This window comes from Rattus norvegicus, chromosome 16 (genome assembly GCF_036323735.1).
Source record: "Rattus norvegicus strain BN/NHsdMcwi chromosome 16, GRCr8, whole genome shotgun sequence".
Taxonomy (NCBI): Eukaryota; Metazoa; Chordata; class Mammalia; order Rodentia; family Muridae; genus Rattus; species Rattus norvegicus.
This window is the reverse complement of record NC_086034.1, coordinates 83,421,189-83,440,404: the sequence shown is the minus strand read 5'-3', so window position 1 is coordinate 83,440,404 and position 19,216 is coordinate 83,421,189. Positions and strand designations below refer to the sequence as shown.

The window sequence follows — 19,216 nt, the reverse complement described above, 5'->3', positions numbered from 1 at the left end:
GCCAGACCATCAAGACCTGTTGCCTTGCGAGCACTCCTCCACGGGACAGCACTGAGGTAACCGTGCCAGTGAGGTAATCTCAGGAGCCTCCGCCCACTGTTGCTCCTGCACCCACAGTTGCTTGCCTCAGTTGTTTTGGACCTTTCTTACAGAAATGCCATTGTGCTGAACATGTAGGCAGCTGCCAGATGTCCAGTAGTCGTAAGTCCATCATGAAAATTAAATTACATGGATGAATAATGGAGAAAGGTAATAAAGGCTAGGAGCTTGCGCTTCCTAACCCTGTCGCTAGCCTCTGTTGCAACTTCTGCTTTGGGAGATGGCCTCTGAGCCTGCAGTTTGTCACACACTCATTCACGTCCACATATCATGTGCCTTCCAGGGCCCTTTGGCATTGCCTGGGCAGTGTTTCCAGAAGCAAGCCCCATGGCACCCCTCAGGTTTTGCCTGGAGCTGAACAAATGGGCCTGGTTGCTTGGCTTTTATGCAGTTCCAGCGTTTTCTTTCTTTTTATCTGAAGAACTTGAAATACAGTGAGCATACACATTCCTAGATGAGCCCAACTGATTCCTCTCACCGGCAGCTAGAGAGCTGCTCCATTATGGCTGCTGGTAGTACCCACTGTCACATCTACTGTCAACTTCTGCGAGTTGATGTGTGTAGGCGGAGTGAAGGAGCATCTTACATAAGAGCTGTAAGCACAGTTGGGTTTGGTGCCTTGGGACACTGGACTCTTCACATCAGTGTCCGATCTCACAAACACAGGGATTCAGATGCAGCAGTTGGAGAGGAAATTGGCCCTAGAATTCTTAGTTTTGTAGATTATATTTCGATTAAAATGTAAAAATTAATTTGATATAAGACACTGGGGGGGGTGGCTCTGAGGTTTGCCAGCCCAGTGAGCAGATGCTGCCGAGTGCCTTCTTCTTCATGAGAACAGCAAAGGTGCTCAGGGAGAGTTACACCATGTTTGTTTCCTTCCTAAGACAGAACGCAAGACTGTTCTGGAAGGAGGCTGGCTCAGGCTCTGCTCACTCGTGAAGTTCCACAGGAGAGCTGAGAGGGAGCTTCAGTGCAGGGTGAAGAGAACAGATGGATGTCACAGAGAGGCAGGAAACCCACATTCCTGCCTCTCTCAGGGAGAGAGGAAGCCTGGACTGAGGCTGGCAGCCTTGGGACAAGGGCCTGTAACTGTCACCCTCAGAGGCTGTGACAGGACACAGAAGGGCCACCTCAGCTCCCTCCTGGCCTGAGTGTTCAGAGCTGTCACATGGCTCCAAAGGATGTGCTGAGAGTCATGGATGTCTGTAGGTCTGCCTGAGAATCAGGAAACGAGAGTGATGTGTCCATCCCTACGCCATGTTATGCCCTCCACTCGGCGTGTGCCTGGGCTCACCTTCCCAGGTCCATGGGTCAGTGGCTTGTTGTAAAGACTGGCAGCTGTGCACCGGTCACCTCTGCCTGATTTGGAATATTCTTTTCTGACATAACAGTCAGCCTCTGTCTCATTGCTTCAGCCCCTGGTAACCTCTGCTCTGCTCTGCACCTCTATGGATTTGCCTGAGATCTGCACTTAGAAATAACTGGAATGGTTCAGCAGATGTTTTTGTTTATGTGGTTTTGACTGGTTTCAGTCAGCACAATGTCCGCAGGACTCATGCATGAGCTTCATCCCTCTGTATGACTGAATGATGCTCTGTTGTAGGAATATACCAAACTCTGTGTGCTCATCAGTCTGTAAACATTTTAAAGGGTTCTGCTTTCTGCAGTTGTTTCGAATGAAGAATTCAGCAGTGAGCTGAATTTGTGTCTGCTTCTTTGGGGACACCATGTTAATAACTTTTCCAAACTGCAACACTTCTATGCCTAACGAAGGAACAAGCCTCCATTGTCACTTCATTCTTCAAACATTTAACACATATTGTTCTTCATAGCCATGTGTATGGCTGTAAGGTGCGGCCTCTTCCAACACTGTACTCAGACCTCAGGAACTGAGTTCCACTGATACTAGGAGCCATACCCTACAGCACCACTCTGCCCCACCCCAGTACATTCCCTTGACCCATAGCACCACCACTCCTCCCACACTCTGCAGCAGCACCCCCAAACAAATCCACCCTAAAGTACCCACCCACACCACCACCCCTGCAGTGCCCCCACCCCTGCAGTGCCATCTAGTTCCTCAGGTACACTTATTTAAACTTGAATCCGTTCTGCTCCGAGGCAGAGATTTTTCAGCTGGGAGCAACTCTGCGCCATCCCTCCCATCCCCAAGACATTTGACCTGCGTCTGGAGACTTTGGTTGTCCATTGTCACTGTGGGGCAGTCAATATCCATGGAGGACACTTGTGCCCTGTGGCTGGTGCCGCCTTATGATTCTGCACCTAGGAATGTTGTTGGGAGCCTCTGCCCGAATCCAGCAGACACCTATGTGGATCCCTGGTGTGACCGTCCCTGCACAGTGGCAGCAGTGGGCGATCCCTGCCTTTCTCCTGTGCTGAGAGTTCACTGAGATGAGAAGTGAAATCTCCACCATCACAAGAGGCTCCGCATGCTACTTTTATTTAAGGAAAATAGAGACAGACACCTTTTTATTTGTTCTGTTAGAGGTGATCATCTGAAAGGTCTGCAGTAGTTTTTCTAAGCTTTTCCTCGTGCTTTTGTTTTTTAAATTAAACAGATTTCTTTTTCCCAACCAGACAAAAGGACTTCTAAAACAAAGTCTAATTGCACAGCACCATGTTAGTTTAACAAACTCTTCTTGGAGGTGCGCAGGCTGGGCACCAGTAAGGGGGGGGGGGATTTCAGCCCTGCTCAGCAGGAGGAAGATAGAAGCACATTCAGGTGCTGTCACCACAACCTGGTCGGTCGGTTGGTCGGTCGGTCAGTGTCTTAGGGTCTGCTCTGAACACACCTGGTGGAAGGGCTCTATCTCAGCTCAGACTTGGCCAGGTGTTACAGCCGGCTCCCATGGAGCCCAGCCGTTGTCTCCTAGGAGCTCAGGGTCTGGAGACCATGCCCTTGTCTGTTAAGATACAATTATGAGTCAACACTGCCAATAAATAAGTATTGCTTTGACCCTAGTTTGATAAAATTCCAGCTGAGGTTTGAAACATGGTGGCCTGTGAAAAATGAGAGGCCATTTTCCCCAGAATTAACTTGAATTTGTTCATTCTACAGGGCGTGGGACTCAGAACAGCTTGTTTGTACCCAGTAGATGTGGTCACAGCTGGATTCAGTAGCCTGCTCTGGGTCTGATTTTCTAAAGCCATGTGACAGGGAGCTACAGCAGCCAAGGCAACTCCCACCACATAGGGTGACCTTCCACCATGCTCCGTGTAGGAGCCTGTCTTTCATGCCTGGGTGGCTAAGACCCTTGAAGAAAATGGAGAGTCTAGCCGATAGGATTCTGTCAGAGTTCGTTTCCTGTGATTGTGGCTGTGAAAACTTTTCCAGCTTGGTTCTTCTAGCATTGTATCTCAGTCTTGTGGTCTGGTCACCTGGGAGGTGTCTCTGACCCTTGCAACTTTGGTTAAGGATCCAGATCCAAACCCCATTTTTGGGAGGTCACTTCAGCTTATCACATGGTTCCTTCAGCTGCTCCATATCAAAATCCATATCCTCTGGGAACAAGAAGTTGATCGTTCTCCCTTTAGAAATAGGAAGGTCTCAGAAGTGTTTCCTGAAACTCTGATGGGCCTAAAGTGCTGTCCTATTGTAGTGCCTGGCTACCCCATGATGAGAGGGAAACCAAGTAGAAAAGGGGAAGGAAAGAGGATGGCTCTGCCTGCCGTGCAAGAGAGAGGACCTGAGAGGACCGCATGCCAAGCCCATCTGACGTGTGCCTCTACCCCCAGGCCTGTGGAGGCAAAGACATGCACGCGGGCCGAGGCATGCTGGCCAGCCAGGGTAGCCTAACACACAAGCTCCCTGGGTTCAGAGAGACTTTCTCAAAAAGTATATGCTAGACCTCTGTGTGCATCCAAACGTGTGTACACATGTGAGCATGTGAGTGAATGGTAAGAAACGCACATTAGTAGAGCATGACCGTGAGGCTTGCTGCCGGGGTCAGAGTGTGGGGCCATATGCTAACTATCTCGCCCTGTCACTCACCATGCCTAAGGGTTACAAGCCTGGATCGTTGGCTAGTGAACCTTAGATGCCTCTATACCTAGCACTGTTTGCAAATGGGGAAGGGTAGGTCTGTTAGGGCTGTGTAAATAATCACCCGTTGCTGCTCTGTAGTATTGGACGTGGGTTGAAAGGAACGGCCTGTGTGTCTGTCAGTGCAGATAAGCTGTTATCTCAGCTATGTTGATATAAACGTAACACTTGGTGACAGCGTCTCTAGTGTGCACAGATAATGCCTGGTGAGCCACGTGGGTAAACAGGAGTGCAGACACATCCCAGCCCAGCCATAGACAGACAGACAGACAGACAGACAGACAGACACACACACACACACACACACACACACACACACACACACAGCAGCACAGTATGGCACTCAGACTGCAGGACAGCTGAGCTTTGTGGGCCAGGGTGAGAGTGGACACAGGGACCAAGGGCAGCAAGCTTCGTTTGCTGTGTTGTTCTTTTTTTTTTTTTTTTTTTAAGATTATTTTGGGCTAGAGAGATGGCTCAGTGGTTAAAAGCACCGTCTGCTCTTCCAGAGGTCCTGAGTTCAAATCCTAGCAACCACATGGTTGCTATACATCTATAATGAAATCTGGTGCCTTCTTCTGGCCTGCAGGCATACATGCAGGCAGAATGCTGTAAACATAATAAATAAATCTTTAAAAAACAGATTTATTATTTTATATATGATTACACTGTTGTCTTCAGACATACCAGAAGAGGGCACTACAGATGGTTGTGAGCCACCATGTGGTTGCTGGGAATTGAACTCAGGACCTCTGGAAGAGCAGTCAGTGCTCTTAACCACTGAGCCCTCTCTCCAGCTCTGTAATTTTTTTATTATGTGTGTACATGGGGGTCAGAACACAACTTGCAGGGATTTCTTTTATCTACCATTTGGGAGATTGAACTCAGGTCGTCAGACTTGGTTGCAGCCACCTTACCCACTAAGGCATCTTGCTGGCCCATCTTGGTAGTTCTTAGAATGCACAGTCAAGGCAGTTAAGGCATAGGCCTGTAATCTGAGCTCTCAAAGACTGAGAAGAATTGTGGGTTTGAAGACAGCCTAGGCTGCATAATGAGACCCCTTTTCCAGTATCCCCTGACAGTACCCAAAACAAAACAAGACACCAGATGGTGTTAGCATTTGTGGCTCTGCCAGTGGAGGACCTGTGGGAGCTTGTCCCTTGGCGATCTTTTTCTTCGCCAAGGAAGTGTAATGTATTACTTCAAACACTGGTGCGTGGGTAGGCCTGAGCCTTTCCTTTTTGTATCTGACTGGACCACCCTAGCAGATGTGGCAGTCCGTTTGTCCTCTTCCTCTTGCTATCCAGCTTCCTTCACTGTATGCTCAGCCCTCTCTCCTAGGGATCCTCTCTGTGTCCGTGTGTTGAAGTAAATGACCTCCCAAGGCCCTTGGGTCAGACTGCATGCATCAGCCAGTAGGTACTCTCTGACAAGCCTGTTGCCTAGCAACGTTTGGATTCTTGAGCACGGATGCTGGACCTCTATGGGGTGTTTTTCACTATCCCTGAAGTTGCTCCTTCTAATCTGAGACAAAGTCTCATTACGTTGCCCAGGCTGGCCTTCAATTCACATGGCCCAACTTTTCATCCCCCTGCCTCTGAGACTCCTGAGGAGTTGAGGTAACAGGTGTCCATCACCAGGCCCAGCTAGAATTGACAGAATAAAACAAAACATCTTAGAAAAATCTTGGGACTCTTTAACTTGGTCACTCAGGACAGGTCAGTCGCCCTCACCTGTAAGGATGAGGCTGAAAAACAGGCCAGCCACTCCGCTTCAGGAACAGATGTCGGACAAGAACTAAGGTCCTTCCGGATACACTGGGATGAGTTGGATGTCGTGGGTACATTTTCTGCTTTACCTAAAACCCCCCTCAGCCATGTTTCAATACGGTAAACCAGTTGTGTTTATACAGGAGTGCATAGCATCTCCACAAAGGCTGAAGTCTTAAATTATTGAAGCTTGCCTGTCTCCATGGAAACAGCCTCATAGACACAGCTGCCTTCCAAACTCTGCTGAGGTGTGTCTGCAACCCTCAAAGCTATTTACCCTCTTCCCTGGCAGGAAGCCTGCAAACTGAGGCCTCTGAGGACGACTCACAGGGAGAGACTCCAGAGTGACTCTCGGCCATTGTCTCAGCTCCCTTGCTCCTGTTCGTTATGGGGTCCTGAAAGGAGAGATGCGCTCACGGTCTCCTTGTGGGTTACAGGAGCCAGGGCAGCCCTGCCCTGAGGTGGGAGCTTTGATGCTCAGGGTACCTTGGGCATCATGGCAGTTGGCATTTGAATGGCAGGACTGGGACATTTGGCCTCTCATGGTGCTGGGGACAGCTCACACACCGAGTCATCTGTGCTAGAGTTGTCCTGAGTCAGTAACCCAAGTCACATGTAAACCGATTCAGCCAGTTTTCGTGTACACCATGGTCCCAGGGACACTGCTGTAGCAGGCACATGGTTCCCAGTTCTGCCATGACTGTTGAAACTTGCTGAGGGATACCAAGGCCTAGGAGAGACCCTTCTAGGGTGTGGCATTGAGCCACTGTCCTCTGAATATACCTAACAGCCTACCCATCCCAACATGTACACTGAGCAATCTTCACCCGCAAGGATCCTGGCTTCCTCTCTCTCTCTGTCTGGGGCACAGGGGGTGTGGGAGTCACTACAGGTCCATGTTGAAGGCTGCCCATGGCAAGGGTCCCTGGAGTGTTTGCATACAGCGCTCTCCTAGCCTGGATGTTTCCACCCATCTGCACTCCCAGCTCCTGTTTGTCCTTCAGATGAGGCAGCTACTCCCCAATGGCAGGTGACAGTGGCCTTGCTCTGTATGGAAGCCACAGAGTCTGCTCAGAGAGGAGAGGGTGCCTGGTCACAAGCGATATGTGCAGAATCCTGACAAAGCCGCAGTGTCTGCTCATAGAGAAAGAGAGAAGCTGGCCACAGGTGCCACTCATGACACAGGAGCCCCAGTCAGGAGACTGTCAGGACTTGAGGGCTAGAGCAAGAAGGAGTCTCAGAACACAGATGATTCTTGCTGTCTCGGTGCAGCGTGTACCCTACAGAGCTCCTAGCACAGACTAAGGTCTCTGGGTGCTACCCTCCACTGACCCCATCCTTGACACCGACAGCCCTAACTGGATCAACTGTCCCCTGCGGCCAGTGTCTGGCTGAATAGTTGGCCTACCACTGTGTGAGTGGAGCAGGTAAGGGACGGCCCATCTTGGCCGCCTTTCTTGTGGTACTCAGGCTCCCCTCCTTAGCCAGTGGCTCCAGCCTCTCCCTTTCCACTCCGCTCAGGCAAGGGCATCCTCAGCTGCATTCCTTGTCCACTCTGGGCCTCCAGTGTGATAGCTGCTGGTATCTGGTTTCAAGGTAATGTCATCGTGCAGACTGATATTCTTTAACCTGTGAGGGAGGAATGGGCACATCTGAGGGCCTGTGGTGTCTGTTCTCTGACCTCTGTGAAGTAGGCCCACCTGCTTTCTTCTCACCCACAGACTGTGGAGGAGGACAGTAGTGAGGAGGGAGTGCCCTGCGAGTGTGTCTGGTGTTGCCGGGCTGTGGATGCGCAGCCCTTCCCCACACCGTTATGTGTGTTCTGACTGTACGGCCTTAGGCCTCCAGGGAGGACAGGCCCTCCAAGTTTTGTGGGTGCCCTGACCAGGTAGCCCCATCTGGACTGGGGGAGTCCATCAGCTAAGACCTAGGTGGAGCTGGGTCCAGGCCCCTCTTTGGAAAGAAAAGGTCTGTTATTGTTTCATCTGGTTTTGTACTAAGCAAGTCTGGGACCAGATGCCCCCTTCTCATCAGCAGAGACCAGACAGAACTGAGTAGCAGAGAAGATTTCTATGGAAACATGGACACATTTGCCTCCCCGTGGCCTCCTGCTTCTTAAGGGAGGAAGCCACTAGATAGAAGAGGTCTGTGCATGTGAGTGTTTCCGCCGTGTAAGTGTGTCTGACTTGTCTGCTCCTCCCACTGGCCTGAACCCCACCTGGCAAGAGGTAGCCATGGAGCCACATAAGGCAGACCAACTCCAGGCTGGTACCCCTTGGGGAGTGGGGTGTGTGGGAGAATGTGAGCACTGGCGCCTCAGGTCCGCTTGGGCTCAAAAGCCCTGCACCGAAGTCTGGGGTTGTCCTGCCCAGAATCGCAGGCTCACTAGTCTGTGTCTTTTGTCCCACCCCCTTTCATCACCCTTCAGTCAGGCCATTTGTCCTGGTCCTTGTTTGATTGGCATTCCTCAGAGTGCGCTTGTATGACTGCCTCAAGATTAGGAAATAGTCCTGAGAAGGAAGCTGGTATTTCCTAAGTGAACTTCAAACACAGGAAGAGATGTTTAGCCATACTTTCATGGTAAACAAACATTTTGTCATGTTTCATGGTGATTCGTGGTCTTGGAATGTGAAGACCTCTCACTCTGACTGAAATATGCACTCGCTTCAGAGCAGGTCCAGGTGAGCAGCTCACTGGGTGCTGCCTGATTCCAGACAGCCGAGAGAGCATGGGGGCCTGAGTGAGACCTTTCCCTTGGTGCTGAGCTTCACAGTAAGTTAGTTACCATGTTCACGAGTACGCATGGAATGCCCCTGCCTCAGCTGAACTGTGGCTTTGAAAGCCCTTCTCTGACAGCACTGTGGCTCCAGGACAGCACCTCAGGCCTGAGCATGGAGATACACTATTAAGGTTGGTAGGGACTAGAGGGGATCTCTAGGTACGAGATCTTAGGAAGGTGTTGGTAGGCACAGCTGTCCCTTTATCCTCGTGAGTTTCTCCTGTCTTCTTAAAGGGAGAACACTGTTGTTACAAGGACCTGTTGGCAGCTTATGCAGGGCCCTCTTTTACCAGCCACTCCACCCACCCACCCAGGAGAGCATGCAAAGGGACATTGTCTGAATCATTGCCACACATGGATGGGTCTGGCTACAATGGCAGCGTGCCTGAGGTCAAAGACTGGGACGGTACTTTTCCTCCAGTTTCTCTGGGATAGGGATGCTCTGTGGGATGGGATGGGACACAGGCCTTTACCTCCTCTTCCCACTTCAGTACAGAGTCTCGAGTCTGATGTGTGGCAGCAGATGAGACAGATGGAGCAAAACCCATACAGCGAGTGTCCTCTGAGAAAGGGGGGTGCGAGGTGTTATCTGTGATCCTGTTAACACAGGCACATGTCAGGGTAGGGGCTACCTTTTAAACACCCCATGGGTGAGTGTTTCAAAGGTGGGGATCTTATGGGGGAGATACGTAACTGCATATCTTTTAGAGAGGATCCAGTTAGCCCGCCCATGGGTATGCATGCAGGACTTTGGAGCTGTGGACATCTTCCCTGCTATTTGAGTGTCCTCACACCACAGTTACTGATACAGTGACTATAGATGAACCTTGGCATGTCCTAACTACTACTACACCGTGCTACTGATGTAAGGGACTGCCAGGGCTACTTTGTAATCCTTGGTTCTTACATGCAGACCATTGTCCACTTGGCAGCCTGCTGTCTAATGGATGGTGCCAAGTGCAGTCTCTTGGTCGCTACCTTTCCTTCCTGAGCTCTGGCCTCCCTGTCTGTCAGACACCACATCTGTCTCATCAATGTAGGCTTGGGAGAGGATTTTAGGTGTGTGCTCACTAACTAGTCTGGCTTCTGCACTCAGAGCGTACTTGTACCAGCTTTGGTCTCCCGTGTTCCAGGCTGCATGTAAGCATGAAGTGTCTGACCTAACTCAGTGCTGCCTGAAGGAAGAAGTGTGGAGGCACCAGAACTGGGTGTCAGGATGCGGGTAGCTGGATATGAAAAGCTCTGCAGAGTTGGGCCAGGACAGGGGACACTTTGTTGGTGTCCTTCAGACATGCACACATGCCCTGAGGTGGACCTGGCAGATCATCACCTCGCTGTGAAGTGGATGGTGTTAGCCGGGCTCTTGCTTACCCTTCTGTCTTTGCTCTCCGTGCAGCAGCGCCTTCGGTTCTCAAGTCTGCTGTGCAGTTTCTTCGTCCCAAGGCTTTGCTGAGTATGCGTTATTTGCGGTTTCCTTCCCATCCTTCATATATTTTAATTCCAACCATAAGATGTAGTTTCCCTCAGATCTGCCTCAGGGCCAGGGACGGAGGCCGCAGGAACCTGCAGCGCTCCTGTCTTCTCAGCCTGGCTGGCAACCCGTGCTGTGGCCATCAAGCCTGCGTGGTAGCCTCCCTCGAAGCTGAGGCCCAGCCCCAGTCCTAGTACAGTGTGGTCTCCACGGTGCAGTCTCAGCTCCGGGTTCTCGGGGATTGGTTGGTAATTGCTGAGCTGTCTGCGGCTGAACTGTGCTTTCTGAAGTCACCGTGTGTTGTCAGCCAGTGTGTGTTTTCACTAAACTGTTTTGTAATTACTGACTCAGCCCTGCCCTCGTCTCCATTAGATATATATCCAGTGTTTTGTAAATATGCCCACAGTGCAATCGGAAGGTATGTAATTTCAGTTATTTTTAAAACTTACATGTGTGCCCACAATGTTCTGGTTTTGAATTTGGACGTGTTTGCCGAGATTTCTGGCTCATTCGCCTCTAGGAGGAGGGAATCAGTTGTGGGAGGTGGATAGAGAAGGCACTTGGTTCTCACGCCCGGCCACTCAGGACAGGCTGGGTGTGGCTTTGGAGATAAGGAGCTGGATGCCTGGTGTGGGCTATCGTCTCACACCTGACCAGGTTTGTGGCTTTCTGAGCGGTATCTCCCACCAGCCCACACTCTAGGTCCGTTCTCTCTATGCTGAGTCCTGTTGGCTGCATCCTTGCCCTCCTATGGACATGAGGATCTGTGTGTAGCATGTTGAATGGCTCGTGGGCAGGTCTGTGCGTGGGGACATTGGTAACACCTTCTTCCACTTCCTCCTGTGTCCTTGGCTTTCCGTCACCACCACTACCGTACCTGGCAGGCATTGGATAGGCTCATGCTTCTGGCCATAGGCAAGGGCACCAACAGCACCAATCAGCTAACTCCAATCCATCTTGGTTCTGAGGCTGGGAGGATAGAGACCACAAGACTGGAGGCCCAAACTCTAGGGTAACAGAACCAGCATTCATATCATCTATAGATAGTCAGGCATCATGGCCTCCGAAGAATACATCCCTTTGGCCAGTGATGGTGGAGGGTGAAGTCCCGGCCTTAGATCTGACACCTGAGTTCATAGTCCTCTAGCACCCTTGCCCTGCTCTGCCAGCATGAAGCTAAGCAAAATGAAGCTTTGTGTTCATGTTTGTGAGACACAGTCATGTGGACATACTATTAGTAACATGATTATTACAGCCGTGTGCTTAGAACACCTCTCAATTTCCTGATACTCAGCCTGCAGTTGCTGTCAACTTTCCTCAGTCGGCAATAGCAGGGACCCTGTCATGGCTCAGTTAGCAATGGGAGGTGAGGGTGGGGTCTGTCGTGGTTCAGTTCACAATGGTGGGGGATCTGTTGTGGTTCTGTAGAGACTGTGATTAAGCAGTCAGTGCTTTCTTAGGAGTCACTTGGGGCCAATGTGGGAAGCTGTGATGCACCCCAGGGCAGCCTCTCCCTTCCATACATCCTCACCAGCCTCCTCCCCAAGGCTAGAGGGAAGCTGCAGCCAGTTTGTACATGTGGCAGTCAGGCCCTCAGGTTGTCCACACGTGTCAGTCTTAGGAGGTCGTTGGTTGTCTTGGCCAAGTGCTGTTCCCCTGAGCTGTACTGTCACTTGAAAATCATCCCCATCCCAGCATGTTTGCCATTCTGTGCAGTTCCTTCTGTCAGCCCCTGGTGACCGTGTCACTACCAGTAGAGGCCCTAGGAGCTCAGTGAGCTGCTACTGCTGCCAGGGGCAGGTGAACCCAGAGCAAGCCAGAGTCACTTGTGGCTGCAGCTTCTATTCTATTTGGTTCTGGGTCCAGGAAGACAGAGCTCGGGCAGTGAGTGATTAATGGTTTTCAGATTGACTGTTTTCCATATCAGGCGGGCAGTCAGTATAATTTGGGGTCTAGATGATTTTATGTTTAGAAACCATGTTAGTAGCAGAGAAATACCCCATGAGCCTTGTAAATAGCCAGAGGGAAAGTCGGAACTGATGAGTGTGGTGGGGTAGATTTGAGGTTTCTGCTTCCTGGGTTTCCACAACGCAGAGGGTACCCGACCCTGAGAGCTCTGGGCCTTGAGCAGGCTTGTTGGGTCCCCCCTCACTGAGCACCTTGGACCTTGACCACAAGTCTAGACATGAAAAGGCTGTGAGGGGACCCTGGCCAGGGCACCGGGCCTCCTGAAAGCTGCTGAAAGCTGCCTTTGTACTCACTGTACCTGAGGGAGCCTGCCGCCTGGATGAGGAACTCCCTCCCCCTATAGAGGGAAACGATTGCACAGGCACTGGCCTGGACTCTGGGAGACAGAGGGCACACTGGGGGCGGGGGTCTTCACCCCAGGATGTGACTGTAAGGGGACAGGTGCAGGCTGGACACCGCTCTGGCCTAAGTGCATGCTGTGTTGAGGCTACAGGATGGGGCTTTTCCATTTGTAGCCGTAAGCAGACAGCATGGCAGACTGCCACTGGATTGTCTTCAGGAGGAACCGCCTCTGTAAAGTGATGAGGGATTGAGCTCAGTGACATGTCTGTCCTGTCATCGTGGTGTAATTTGGTTAGTGGGTTTGCTTGTTTCAGCTGAAATGTGATGCTTCCATTAGGTGACTAACGATGGCCAGATCGACTTCCTGTGTGTCATTTAAACCCCCTCCCCTAGTCCCTTTGCTAACGTCTTTATCTGGGCTGGGGCAGGGTGACTGACGAGTGAAGGCAGGCTGTGACTGGGTCGGTTGGTCTTCAGTTGAACTTTAGCTTCTGTGCATTGTCCCTCCTGGGGCAGCAAGATTGTCATCTGCTGCGCTTGCAGAACAGCGGTGAGGATCCTCGCTACCCTCCACCCACCCTCTAACTGCTGGCCTCCCTTCCTGTCTCCACTCAGGCATCTCCTTGGGCACCCACTGAACTCACTGAAATGCCTCATTCAAAACTAACTGTTTGGGCCTGGGGGTGCTGGTGCACACCTTTAGTCCCAGTACTCGGGAGGCAGAGGCAGGTGGATTTCTGTGAGTATGAGGCCAGCCTGGTCTACAGAGTGAGTTCTGAATGCACTTCTAGGTAGTGTTTTGTGTGATGAGCAGGGTGCGGCAATTCTTAAGTGAGTTTCACTTGATTGAGTATCTTTGACCTTTGACCTGGCTTTACTGATAACTGGCTGGCGATCTCTCGTTCTCTGTCTCTGTCTCTGTCTCTCTCTGTCTGTCTCTGTCTCTCTGTGTCTCTCTCTCTCTCTCTCTCTCTCTCTCTCTCTCTCTCTCTCTCTCTCTCTCTCTCTCATCGGTCTCTTCACACCGAAGCCCAAGTGTCTCTGGCCTTGGGAGGGAGCAGGCCCTGTGGTAAGCCGACTTCTCTAAGCGGTGCCCAGAGATAGTGCTTGTATTGAGATAAGGAGATGACACAACCCCACGCTGTGTGCACAGTGCCCTGTGGTCAAGAGAAGCTGTGAATCTGATGTGTGCCTGTCAGAGGCCTGTTTAGTACCAAGGCCATCACTGTCCCTGGACAGCTGCCCTTTGTGGTGCGCAAGACCTGCCTACAGATCCCTGCCCTGGGAGTGAAGTGACGTCATCCTCCAGCCTGGACTTCCCCTCCCAGGAGAGAGCACCTAGTGGGTGTGCAGGGGCTCTGCACCCTCTTTCAGGATGGCTGCTGTTCATGACTGTTCTGGAGTCAGAGTGTAGGGAGGGACATGTGTATAGCACAGGCCCTGTGCCTGCACAAGAGGGGTCATGGGAGCCTCTTCAGCCCTGCCTGAGTGATGCCCCTTGGGTGCTGGCAGTATTCAGGTTCTCAGTGAACCTCAGGCTTGAGGCCAGAGGAAGAGAAAGGGAAGTGCTGCTTGTGTTGTCTCACAGCAGCCTCACCAAAAATCAAGTCGTAAGCCCCTTCTCTGAATGAGCCCATTGAACAGCTGGCTAAATGTGTGTTTTAGAGCTCTGCTTGCATCTTTCTTCGAGCAGGGCAGTCTGCTCAGTCTGGTGGAAACCCAGTCTCGTCTTCACCAGACCCACTAGAAGGAACTCAGGTTTGTCTGGAGACAGTCATCAGTGGATGAGCTGTCCCCTGAAGGGCCCAACACCACCCAGACCAGGGCACCCTCTGGGAGAGCCTGCTGAACGTGCTGTTCACCCTCTAGCAGCCCTGCGGCTGGTCTTTGATGTGATGGTGTGACAAAGATGTGAGGTGAGGCCACAGTTCACAGAGAAGCACATTGCAGCCCGGGTGGGAAGAGGACCCCAGAGACTTGGTGAGTTCGGATGTGGTGCTGGGTCTAGCAAAATCTGCAGCGCCCCATCCCGAGGGGACACAGGAGCATGGTATGATGCCTGCCTGAGGAAGGTGACGGAGACTGGTAAGGGAGTGACAAATTGTACTTCTGTGGTTTTTTAAAACCCATTCTAGTGTCTTTGAATGGTGGCAGGATAATGTCTTCTTGTTAGAGTGGCTTTGTGTTTGGGGTATTTTGGAACATTTCTTGTCCTCCTCGTATGAGCTGCACCAGTAGGGTCCTCTCCATGCTTTAAATGTGAGTCACACAATTGTGGTTAGAGCGAGCACGGACAGTGGGCATCTACCCCGACTGTACCCCTTAGGCATGTTAGGTCTTACATGATTGCATGGTATTCTGCTTCCTCATCCAGTGCCACCAATGACAAATGACTACTCGGAAAATATGTATTTTCATTTTCTTCCTTAAAAATTAATCTGGCAGCAATATATCAAAGAGGTTAATCTGGATGGTTACTTCTACACTCAAGAGTTCTATTTGAGTTGTTTTATAATATTTCTCTTAACAGTCTGAGTGGCAGACTGTCATTAGGAACAGTGATGGTGGCAGGTCTTGGCAGGACCCCATCCCATTGCCCTGCCTTACTGGGCAAAGGCCATTGAGGCGAACACAGCAACATCTGTGTTGGGTTCCCTCAGTAAGTGGGTGCACTCCTTAGGCAGCTACAGACGACTCGTGGGGTCTCTAATATTCCTCGCTGGGCCCCTTAAGTGCTGGCTGATCTCGGTGCGCCACAGGCACTGCATGCACAGCCTGCCTCCTCCTATTCCAGAGTCTGCCTGCCTCACAGTGATCAGTGTCAGTGTCTTCCTTCCAACTTGTCACCTCCCTGCCAACCTATTAGTCCCCTCTATCTGCTCCCTTGCTGCACATGAGGGAACCTGGATCCATTTATCCGTGGAGGTCTGCCTGCCTGTGATTTATTGACCTGTTCTTTTTAGTACTTTATTAATTAGTCATGTGAACAAGGGCCTGTGGCTGGTCTAGACTTCAGTTGTTGCTAATAAGTATCCATTTGTTCTGGTAAGGCTAAACCCTAATGGTAGTTGTGTGCCCTTAAGGTCTTCCTGTTAATCTAACACTCTTGCTGGGATCTGAACCTCTGGTGGTTAACCTGAATTGTCGTCTGTCAGAGAGAAGTGCTTATGGGTTTTATTTAAAAAAAACTCAGGTGGTCAAATGATTCCTAGGAGCAGCTCTGACTCCTGGTCTTGGTCAAGAAGAGCAGGAATTAATATTTAGCTGCCTGCATTAGCACACGGAGAGCTGAGCCTGGCCTGCAGTGTCTTGGCCCATGTTTCCCTGTAGTTAACCCTTCCCTGGAGAGCTCCCTACAGCTCAGCTCAGAGCTTTCCCTGGCCACTGAGCATGCATCTGCCACAGCTGCCTGCACAGCGAGGTATGGGAAGGAGATGTGTGATCTGGGAAGAACTTCAGAGCAGCTGGGAGGAGCGAGATTCTCCAGGAGCTGCGTGTGTGGGCACAGGCATTCTCTTCAGGGATCCTCTTCTACACACTTGAGGTGTTTTTACCCCAAACCTTCTCTCCTCCTAAGGGTAGACAGGAAGGTGCTAGTTCCCCTCTAAGTGATGCCTCTGAGGCCTGGCGTGACTTCAGTCTTCAGACTCCCAGTGGGGACTCATGGCTACTCCTGAAGCTTAATGCAAAGCTTTCTGGAAGTTTCACCAAGCACTGAAAGGTATTTGTGCTACTTCCCCTTCCCATGAGTTTATAGCACTTGCCTCAGGCATTTCCGTGAGAGTGGGTAGAGCCCTCCAAACTGTTGTAAGGTATTAGCTCTTAGCAAGACCTTGGTCACTGTCCCCTACACTCACCCTTCCCACAAACCAAGGAGAACTGTGCATGAAATCCTCTCTTACTGGGAGGGGCTGCTGGGCCTTTGTTCTGACTAAGGTAGCGCCTGCTGGGCAACCACTATGCCTTAGAGGACTCAGCACCTGTTATGCTTGAGTTGGAAGAAGCAAATCCTGAGATTCTGATGAGCTTTCCTGGCTCATCGTAGGGTGAGAGCAGTCACTGCCACAGGAGTGACAGTTGTATCTGACCCAGGGCTGGAAAGTTGGCTCCTGTGGCAGTGTGGTACTCATTCTGCCTGGCTCCTGGGAATGTGGCTGCAGTTTGAGCTGTTTATTCAGACTGCTGCACAAGCAAAGCCAGTTCCTGTGGAGGAAACGTGCAGGCACAGGCATACACAGGAGCAAACGTAATGCCTGCCGCAGAATCGTATGCCATGCATGCAGCTTTAGCATAGCATATGGGGACACGTAGGAAGGGCTTCATGAACCCAGCCAGCAAGGACCTAAACAGAGGGACTGGTCATACTAAAGGACTGGAGAAAGCCAGGAAGGAAGTGCAGTGGAGCAGATGTACTGGTGCTGGGCTGCCGACACCACCTCTACTAGCCTCGAACGCAAAAGTTTCCCACGCGGCAAAGGTCACCCACGAGGGAGGTGCGTTCCAGGCCCTCCATCTTCTGGGCCCAGCACCTCACCACCTATTTTGTGTCCCTTTCTATGATTTGAAATGCACAATCCCCCTGCCTCATGTTGTTTCTGCCAGCAGCCAGTGTTAAGAGTTCTTTGTGCCTCTCTCTGAGCACAGAAAGCCTCTTACTGTGTCAGTGTATTCCTGGGGAGTTGGCTACAGAACTGAAGCCCCTCCTCACCCTTAAGGCTAAGCCAGTTATGTGTGTGGCCATGGTAGGGAACCTGGGAGTCCCATGTGACCCTCCTTACAACATACGTGGGTGCAGAGCAGGATGGGACTGTGGCCTCCATATCCGCAGGTTGGTCTCTGTTTCAATCTGAGGGCATTGTGGGGAAGATCAGCACTAGAAGCTTCAAGCACACGCTGATGATGCTCTTCTATCCACAGTGTGCAGGGGAAGAGAACTGGGTGGACAGTCGGACCATCTACGTGGGACACAAGGAGCCCCCTCCAGGTGCAGAGGCCTACATTCCACAGAGATACCCGGACAATAGAATCGTCTCCTCCAAGGTATCCTCACTATCTGCTCTGAGCTGCTGCCTGAGAAAGGCTGCCACAGGGGACTGCCCCTTCTGAACAGCATTGGCACCCCTGTGCAGCTGTCCTAGGGTGCCTCTGCTTTCCCAGCAGCTGTGGTGCTTTTGCACTGCTGTCCCCGTGCCAGGCAGCACCTCTCTGCTCGCACAAGGGTGTCAGGTGTGCTTTGCAAGGTCTTCCCCTCTTCACTTCTCTTGGGCCACATCTCACCACTGCCCCTCACCTTACGTTGCCTGGCTCTGTGTCTGGCAGTGGGGCCTGCCAGCTGGGTGCACCAGACAGGGAGGAAGAAGTGCAACTGGATCCCTTCACTTGAGGAAAGTACTGTGTCGTCAGCAGGGTATGGAAATGTAGTCGCACGTAGAGAAAGCTGGCAATTCTGAAGGGTGGGAGTGAGCATTCATGGCTTTTCAGAGGATGAGGAATGCCTTTGCTCAGACATACCTGCATGCATTTGTGTACCGTGTACATGTATATTGTGTGTGCACTGCAGGTGTGGCACGTATGTGCTATATGCAGGTGTATAAGTCAACCCAGATGTTCAGAGATGTAGACTTGTGTGGTGGGTATGCTTAGGTCACATAAGGCTCTCAAGAGAGAGGTCTCTGTCATTTATAGCCAGGTGTTTTGTCCTGCACATCTCTGCAGGGAGCTACTTATGTCATACAACCCGACAGTTAAAGACTTTCTGACCCAAAAGCTTGGCTTCTCAAGGTCTTTTTTTTTAAGATCAGAGTTAAAGTATTTACGATAGCATTTGTCCAGAAACACAGCATAGGTAAGTAAAATACACGAGTGTCTCCTGAGGTGACACAGTACTTGGTAGTGAAGAGACGAACAGAGAAACACACTTTAGCGCTGTCCAGAAGTACACCCTAGCCCCTATGCTCACAGACCGCACTGACACTCCATCATCTCTCTCTGAAGGTGGTTCTTTCACTGACAGACCCACCAAAATGTGCCTGCCTCTGTGTGTGCGCGCATGTGCGTGTGCATGTGTGTGTGCGCATGTGTGTGCGCGCACGCGTGTGTGTTCGTGTGTGTGTGCACACGCACGTGTGCGTGTGCGTGCGCGCGCGTGTGCGTGTGTGTGTGTGTGTGTATGTGTGTGTAGGAGCATATGTGCTCGTGCTATGCATGGCTGTGGGGGGTGGTTGCAGATCGATTCTATCCAGACTGTATAGGATGACTGTGAAGAGCAAAGCATCCTGACAGAACTCTCTGAGAGGCTGAAGGATTTTGCAGCAATAGAAGCCCCAGCATGTTTGGAGAGATTTAGAGCCCCACCCTCTCGCCTTTGCTCTTAGCCATTTGGGGCCTGTTGCCCACAGTGACTCTCAGGCTCTTTCTTCCCTGGGGAACATGAACTACCACAGCCTTCTTGATTTCTGGAAAGGAAATCCACAGGGAGGGTGTGTGGGAATTGCAGGTCCCAGGGGTATTCAGAAGCAGTTTCTCTGAGGAAGGCTCCTTCATAGCAGGAAGCTTTTGAGCAGGAACCAACAGAGTTAAGTCAACACTCTGGGCAGAGAGTGGGCAGGGGAGGACAGACCGGGAATCAGCAGGGCCACTTGAGCACCTTTCCTCTCAGCTTCCCAGCAGGCTCAGCACGAGCAGTGGGCACCTGTGTGGACACCGTGCTTTGGCTCAGTGGC

General features: G+C 51.3%; 1 protein-coding gene across 10 annotated transcripts in view; it reads left to right on the top strand.

The window, feature by feature from the left end:
- Positions 1-19,216, top strand: part of Atp11a (ATPase phospholipid transporting 11A) — a 109,924-nt gene that overhangs the window by 29,403 nt on the left and 61,305 nt on the right. For all 10 annotated transcript variants that reach the window (NM_001107324.2, NM_001415017.1, NM_001415018.1 and 7 more), the window contains exon 2: positions 17,412-17,534. In NM_001107324.2, coding sequence (NP_001100794.2) covers positions 17,412-17,534 — 123 coding nt within the window. The remainder of the gene's footprint in view (positions 1-17,411; positions 17,535-19,216) is intronic.